A 9056-nucleotide genomic window follows, 5' to 3' on the forward strand; every position below is an offset into this window, starting at 1 on the left:
TTCTGTCAAGAAAAGGCATTTTGATTTCGGCATCTGACTTGCCTAGAACAAAAAAAAATTAGATCAGTACTCACTGCAGTGAGTGACAGAGAGCGCATTTTCTCGTCCGTCCGTGAAGTCACGGACGGACGGACATGGCGAGCACAATAACGCCTTTTTCCCATAAATGAGTAGATGCAAAAAATGAGAAAATGAGCATAAATGAGAAAATGCGCAAAGCGACAGCATTGGCACTATCATAACAGTTATACCTTTCAGTCGGACGATTACGCAGCTATCCTGACTTGTATTTTGTTCAGAAGAGCCTTTGAGAAGTACACATGTAAATAAATGCGACTAGTTGAGGATAATTAGATAATCAGTGAAGCATTAACGGACTAAAAGCTCGTGTTACGTAAATATTAGGTGACGTAGCAGAGATACGAAGTAGTGATGGTACCATATTGGTGTTTCGAAACATCGGACACATGCAGGCGCTGGTGTCTCAAAACACTCGAGTTCAGCGTCATTTGAGGGTATCTAAAAACTTCAGTAAAGGAAAATGCAGCCGGGTACAAGTTATCAGAGGGCATTAAAATGTTTTTATTAGTTATATGCTCCATACAACATATACAGGGAGCGAAGCTTTCTGTTGAAGTGCAGATCAACTGTCCACAAAGACAGAAATCATACAACGAAACTAAACGTAAGTAAACCTTAAATCTACCTCAAGATCGGCATTGAGTAACTTACAAAGAAAATAAATGGCAATCTATCCTTCATCTTATCGAATGAATCATTTTCTCGTCTCGCAGGAAGCACGAGAAGCAGCCATGCTTAAAAACCCATTGTTGGACGATCATTTAGTACAAAAACGTGTAGCTGTCAGAATGATATATAATAAAGATTATATAATTCTCAATAGCAGAGTAAAATAAAACATTCGAGTGAATCTCATAAGGAAAAGAAGGGAACATTTCGCCACAAAGCCAAGAAATAAAATGTTAATAAATTGGTGAACACCGTCTGTGACTAAAAGACTTATTCCATAAATATCAACTAATCGAATGTTCCTTGATGCATTTCAACAAACTATATCCCATGCATTAAAGAAACTGCATTTCCTCATTGAGCCCACATCTTAAGAAATAACAGACATCAAACTACTCCATACCAAACCTGGTTAACACCACCGTATAACCTGTAATCAATGACCTTTTTCAAATTAGCTTTAATAGCTAATAAACCGTAACGTAGCCAAACGTAGCCGAAAGTTTCCCCAGATGTTTATGCGAAAAAGAACAAATTTCTTTCCACTTTAATACAAAGCTTCAGTAGAAGATGAAAAAGCTTCATCATGACGAAATTTCCATCATCGCGCAATTTCCATTAACACGCTATTTCCATTAACACGTTATTTCCATTAACACGTTATTTCCATTAACACGCAATTTCCATTATCACGCAATTTCCAGAATTAACATCGGAATATCACTCCACTATAATAGGTCAGCTCGATAATTACTACCAGACTAGCTATTATGGGGGATTGGTAGTAAATGGCTATCGTGTAATTATGAACGACCAATAATCTTCACCATTGCACATACATCACGCGTCACTACTCTATAGTGAAACATAAATTCAAGGAAGTAATTAGAAGTAATGAGCGGACACTCGTCAGTGAACAACAATCTTCCTACACCTGTTCGCTGGCGGTAGGCCGAGCATTAAAGATCAAAGAATTAGCACAAGTGACAACATATCCACGTTCTGAACAGCCCCCACCCACTCAGAAAAATGAATAGCTTATATTGTCCAAATAGTGACCCGAATTCATACTCACATCACGAGCATAGAGAGGACGTAGCACTCTAATGCTCATTTGCCGGGCTAAACTGGGTCAGGATGACTCACACTAGGGCTAAAATTGCTTGGATATTTGGACAAATCCTCATTCATTACTCTACGTGCACAACATGGAACTCCTGATGGGACACCTCATCAAGCATGACAATAATCTTGTCACTATATAGGGAGAATTAAACTGAAGTTTAAAAAACCCCCGACGAAAAAGTAAAACCAATAGTCAATCAAGTCAGGCAATAAAAGGAGGATAAGAGTAAGCAGAGCAGATAGCTACAAGCAGTCTGCCTCTGGAAGTATTTTTCACGTTAGAAAATAGTGTGTTAAGGCATTTTACAAAAAGAACATTGTTCGCAAGCCCAATACACAATGAGGCTCGCACATAAGATATTAAGAGGAATTTCGTATGACAAATTTACATTAGTTCATGGAAGAAAGTGGAGCCCCGGACACTGGGCTCGAACACAGATCATTATGGGATGCAATGGTGTGAATAATAAAAACTATTGGGTCAACTAGACGCAATTGCCATTAGTAACATATGGCAATAATGTATCAATGAATATATTTACTCGTGGTACCCAGCAGAATTAGTACACACGGGACTTTCGGCATTGATTTGAAAGGGGAGCCGATGTAGGCGGTGTGGAGAGCGTTCGATGACGTGCAGAAGGTGAGGAAGAGGGGCTCTTCATGGCGTCTAAACCATGTCAGGATGAGCGGCTGACATCTCAGGAGCGATGCTGTCATCTGAAAAGTATTATAAAGATTGTAAAAAATGCCGACTTAAACTTAACTTTGAGTAAGATGTGATAAGGAGCTTTCAACGATCATATATAATGCACAGAAAAATTTTAAGGAGAGCTAAAAATTAATTTCAATAATACCAAAGGATGAGAATAATTTGTTCAACGAAGTGTAAACTTTGAAACCTATGCAACAAAATGTAGTATAAAAGCTGACGTGAAAGAATCCGTTACACTTGTGAAGATATTTAGATATCTCAATGCAAAACCAGAAACCCAAGTGAAAATATTCAAAAACCATTCGACTTCGACTGCATCTACAAGCCAGTTATGACATTTAATTCATATCTTTATAGTAGGTCAACATTGTAAGATGATTTGTCAATACTTTTACTGACCTGATCTTTCAAATGATTAGATAATCGGCGAATAAAACGCTATAGAGGCTACATACAAGATATTTGGACTAAATACCGCTATACCTGAGGCGGGAGGATCAACCTGCAGAACCACAGCGCTAGAAGGACCGCTGGCTGGAGCCACGTAAGGCTCGACGTCGCTTCTATCTCTGTTCTTCTTGCTCTTCTTCTTTTTGACGCTGCGCGTGACCGAGACAACCTTCAGCTGATCGTCCAAACACTCGTCAGCTGCGGGCTGCATTGCGGCCGCAGCCATGGCGGCTTCAGCATCACTTGCATAAACGTGACCGTCAGCAGAGGCATTGATATCGCTGTCAGCAGATGAGTGGACATAACCATCGGCCGCCCCGTGGACTGTCGCAATATCAGCACTCGCACGCCTGCTGCTGTCCGAGCTGACGGCTACTACTCCATCTTCGCTGACATCATCGTCAGATAGACGCCCGTACCTGTAGAGAATTGCAATAAATACCCACTGAAAGGCTAATACATACGCATAAAACGATGACAAGAAAGTAATGAAAGTTCAAAGTTCACTAATTTTGATGGTGGCACGCGTAGATTAGCCACAAGGCAAGAAATGATGTTCACGGCAAACTCAATCAACAGCTACTTGAAATTGTGTATTTATACAACTTTTGTAGGGTGAACTAACACAAAAATAAGTGGGGAATAACACGCAAGTCAGATTTATTTGGAGATACTGAATGATAATCTTGACACTGAATATTGACATTATTAACATGACAATCTAAAATTACAAATAAATTACTTAAGACGTTGAGAATTACTTAAAACTTCGAGAAGATTTGAGTAATAATGCTAGGCCGCCCGGCGTTTGTCAGTGTTTTAATTTATAGCTTTAATTTTTATAGGAAAAGTTTGCGAGATGCCTAGATTCTTCTGACACATTCCAGTTCCAAGCTAATATTTTCCATTTCACCCACCGATTCACCCAATGTAAAATATTACAACTAGCGAATCGCTTCTCTCAAAAATTTTATTAACATTAATACTTACAGGTAAATAAAATTTCATTCCCCCACTACCTCTGAAATCTTGATTTATCACCCTCAGTTTGAGCAGCAGTGCATCATGATATAATACAGCTCACCGCTGGTGACGCCTGGGATTGTTTTCTCGAGCCAGGCGGGTGGCCCTGGCAAAGGGGTTCTCTCTGTTGTTGGCAAAGGTGCCGGACGACACCTGGGTGGCTTGCTGGAGCAGAGGAGCCCTTTCGGTCACGTGGTCCAGATCCTCGTCATCGGAGTCGTCTAGAGGCTCCCCCGCAGTCCGCACTTTCTGTTTGCAAACCGGACACACACGACGTCGTTTGGTCAGCCATGGGTCGATGCAGCGGCTGTGGTACGCTGGAATATCAGATGCAATTAATTTAGTTAGATTAAAATTCAAACAGAACTATTCAAGTGCACGTGCCCAGCAAACATTCAATACATTGAAAATGAAATTATTAACACCAGTACTAGGGACATGTTAGCAGAAGATGCCTTATAGAAAAAACAAATTGAGGGTCAAAAAGGAAGCTACACATTGAGAAGAAGTGGATTTGAAAATATTCAGATGAACATTATTGAGTTTTTAAAAGAGTAAATTTGAATATGTTTCATATAACTGATACTAATAACATAAGATAGAGAAAGTAGTGAGCTTTTAGTAGAAAAATTATTCTCTACCAAAGCGGTCAGTAGAGGGTAGTATAACACAATGTGATCAGACAAACAACACATGAAGGTATAGGTATATAATGCATGCATGAAAATATAATGGAAAAACTCCCAAGATAAGAGGCACTGCACGTAAGAGTTCCTGAGGTAATAATCACAGAACACGAAAGTTCTTACGGTAAAAACCACTGACCACGAAAGTTCTTACGGTAAAAACCACTGACCACGAGATTTTCCACGGACACAACCACTGATCACGAGATTTCCCACGGTAAACACCACTGACCACCAGATTTCCATCAGTGACAACAACTGACCACAAGATTTCCCACGGTAACAACCACTGATCACGAGACTTCCCACGGTAACAACCACTGACCACGAGATTTTCCATGGTAACAACCACTAATCACGAGATTTCCCACGGTAACAACCACTGACCACAAGATTTTCCACGGTAACAACCACTGACCACAAGATTTTCCACGGTAACAGCCCACAAGATTTTCCATGGTAACAACCACTAATCACGAGATTTCCCACGGTAACAACCACTGACCACAAGATTTTCCACGGTAACAACCACTGACCACAAGATTTTCCACGGTAACAACCACTGACCATAAGATTTTCCACGGTAACAACCACTGACCACCATATTTCCATCAGTAACAACCACTGACCACAAGATTTCCCACGGTAACAACCACTAACCACAAGATTTTCCACAGTAACAACCACTGACTACAAGATTTTCCACGGTAACAACCACTGACCATAAGATTTTCCACGGTAACAACCACTGACCATAAGATTTTCCACGGTAACAACCACTGACCACCATATTTCCATCAGTAACAACAACTGACCACAAGATTTTCCACGGTAACAACCACTGACCACAAGATTTCCCACGGTAACTACCACTGATCACGAGACTTCCCACGGTAACAACCACTGACCACAAGAGTTACCACGGTAAGAACCACTGACCACAAGATTTTCCACAGTAACAACCACTGACCACCAGATTTCCATCAGTAACAACAACTGACTACAAGATTTTCCATGGTAACAACCACTAATCACGAAATTACCCACGGTAACAACAACTGACCACAAGATTTTCCACGGTAACAACCACTGACCACAAGATTTCCCAAGGTAACAACCACTGACCACAAGAGTTAACACGGTAACAACCACCGACCACGAGTTACCACGGTAACAACCACTGACCACGAGAGTTCCCACGATAACAACCACTGACCACGAGAGTTCCCACGGTAACAACCACTGACCACGAGAGTTCCCACGGTAACAACCACAGACCACGAGATTTCCCATGGTAACAACCACAAACAACAAGTGCAGGTAAGGTGAGCAGCACTAACCGTGGTTGCAAGGCAATATTCTGAGCTTATCGCCGTCCAGGTAGTCGTCGAGGCATATGGCGCACATGTCGTAGGTGTCCACCCCAGCCTTGAACTTGTGCAGAGGGAGGCGACGGAGGGCGCGCCATGACAGACGGTGACGCATGCTGCGCCGGTAGTCCCGTACACACTTCACAATCTGAACAAAGAAGGGTTTAATTAAGATAAATAATTTAATTACAGTAATTTAATCAAAGTAATTTAATCAGATCAATTAAAATAAATGGATATGATTAGAGGATGTAGAGTGAGAATCAATAACAATTCATAGCAAAAATTTTTTTAAGCTCTTTAAATAAATTAGCATACGAATCAAAACTTATTTTATGCTCTGCAGAAATAAATGCACATTACTACTATTATCCTTTCACATCTAAGGGCATGGAATAACTTGTTAATTTATGAGCTGATAGGAGAGATACACATGAAAGACTTACCATGCAAAGAAGCATGCCTACAAAGCACACAGCTACGGTGATGGCGAACGGCAGAAGATAACTTTCAATGTCAGGTAAATCGGCGCTGATGATCACACCAAACCTGAAAAAATATCAACAAGTATGAGTAGATATAAATTACCAGTTTCACTACAGGAATCTCAAAACTTAAGTCTTAAACTGATTGAAGAATTGTTTGTTGAAAAATTGATTGTTTAGTGTAATGAACAATACATGTATGCAGAAGCTGTTATTTCAGTTACCTTCTATAGTTGAGGAACAGCAACTCGAGGGTATCACCATCAGATTGCCCAATAAACACCGATGGGATTGTGATGTTCTCTGCATCCTTATCACTAGCATTCATGGGTTCTGCCATTACATGTGAGGAGTACATTAATCATAAATAAATGCAAAGTGGGGTAATCTTCAGTAAATCGTATATAACTGCAAAATATCAAGATGTCAAAACATTTTCAAGATGAAGCATTTCTGGCGGAATTAAAAAGAGCTAACAAATCACAATTAATAATTGCATAAAATAAATTCCAATTATTTAGGTACTCACCTATGTCATCTGATCCAATATTCATGACAATGACAGCAGCAAATCCAGCATTCTGTGCATTCTGAACCTTCTCAGCAAAAGTGCAATTTCTTCGGTGAATGAGCACAACCCAGTGGGCATAGGCAGGGGAGATGTTGTCAGGGAAAATCGGGGGCCCTTTGATAGCCTGACAAGCATCGGGTGGGTGGGCCTTCACAAGCAAGCCCTGAAGAATTGCATCAAGAAATGAGACAAAGAATATTATACTCTCTTGAACAGAAAATTTACATCCTGGTTGAGTACGGAAATGAAGAAAGAGCTTGATTTCTTCAATCAAGTAAAGATAAGAATACAAGAAATAATGTGTTAGCTGCCTAGATAACTCATCATATGTATTTGGTCACTTAAAATCTCCACAATGGCTTAAAATCTCCACCAGAAAGACACACACCAACCTCCATTTTGTGTTTGTTGCTACATTATCATGCATTTGAATGAAATTTTTAATGCGGAATACAAATTTAACCATCTTTCCATGTTTTTCTTGAAAGGAGGAAGTAGCAATACCTATTTAATTAATTAAAGTGATTTGATGAAATAGAAGTACCCCGTAAATTGAATCTGGATAGCTACGTACCCTCAACATTTGCATCTTTAAATAGAAGTTACATACCGGTATACAATTTTGTTAAGTGTAGTGACAGTATTTTGTAAATTTTTCAACTGCGATTTACTCCTTGAATAAGCAAAATTTTCAAAAATCCACAGGAGAATATATATATTAGAATAGTTCATACTTTCTGGTAATGGAATGAGATATTTAAATTTTTGCATACAGTACCTATATTGATGTTTGCCCATAAACGGGTTGTGATGGGTAGTACGGTATAGCTGAATCAAGACACAACTGCAGGGATGTAAAATTATTCCTACACCTTGCTAAATATTGATCAATAACTTCAACAAACAATCCAGAGGCTAATTTGAAACCAGAACCTATCTATTCCAAGCTCTTACAAGAAAATAATGGAACATTTTTTAGAAAACCTCTTGATTTGCAGGCAGTTTTATCTCATCAATTACAAAAATATAATGCAAAGTTATATTGAATCCTTGACAGTAAAGATGATTGTGAGATACATACATTAACTGCTTTCTCAGTGAGAGAATAAACAAACCTTGAGACCAATGAAAGAAAGTTCTGGTCCAAAAATAGATGCCATGTCAGCCATGACATCATTTGTCTTGTTGAGGATTCGGTCAACTACCACAACCTCAGCCTTGACATGGGGCACAATAACCCATGACAGCCACTGAAAAATATTTACCATGAAAAATTTTAGAAATAAATACAATCTTATAACAAAGACAAAATTACTGCATTGAATGTTATATATTAAATAAAATAAAGTTGTACAAATATTTCTATGTAGGAGTTGCACATGAATTTTATGTCATACAATGGTCACATTATGCTATCTTTTATAGAAAGAACTCTAATAAAATTGGATAACTGTAGCTATTCAGTGTAGACTTGTATAGAAGCCTATAAGATGAAGATTATAATTTTTTTGGCATTATGAAGATTTTATTCAACAGAAGGACGACTAATCCAGGAATAGAAACAGATTAGTATTAATTAAGAAAGAGTGTAAAGGTGGAAGTTGGGCATTGGACAAAATAAAATCATACTCACCAGCAGTGCTGCAGCTGTTCTTGATAAAAATGTCATTTTTGCTGTCCCTTACATAAGGCCTTGAGCCTTCACCTCAAAATTAACAAGCAATCTGCAGCCCTATTAAAGCTTAAAATACTACAGCTGATTTCTAACAAATAAAAATCAATATAGTATTCATTAGTAATTAGAGTAATCTTGGTATAGCTGCTGAATTGCTCTTGAGGTACCGTACAAGTCGGTACAACATTTCTACAAAATGTTGGAGG

The 9056-nt window shown here is 39.0% G+C and overlaps 1 protein-coding gene across 1 annotated transcript; it reads right to left on the reverse strand.

Annotated features, from left to right (window-relative positions):
- Nucleotides 1-532: 532 nt before the first annotated feature.
- LOC108666654 (E3 ubiquitin-protein ligase RNF13) lies at nucleotides 533-9056 on the reverse strand. Its single transcript, XM_018153571.2, has 9 exons — nucleotides 8809-9056; nucleotides 8291-8425; nucleotides 7134-7338; nucleotides 6829-6937; nucleotides 6566-6668; nucleotides 6090-6267; nucleotides 4125-4380; nucleotides 3074-3459; nucleotides 533-2595 (listed from the first exon to the last, which is right to left on the reverse strand). Exons 1-9 carry the CDS (start codon nucleotides 8842-8844, stop codon nucleotides 2546-2548), a joined length of 1458 nt encoding a protein of 485 aa, XP_018009060.1. The 5' UTR covers nucleotides 8845-9056; the 3' UTR covers nucleotides 533-2545.

Source organism: Hyalella azteca, unplaced genomic scaffold (genome assembly GCF_000764305.2).
Source record: "Hyalella azteca isolate HAZT.00-mixed unplaced genomic scaffold, Hazt_2.0.2 contig12411, whole genome shotgun sequence".
Taxonomy (NCBI): Eukaryota; Metazoa; Arthropoda; class Malacostraca; order Amphipoda; family Hyalellidae; genus Hyalella; species Hyalella azteca.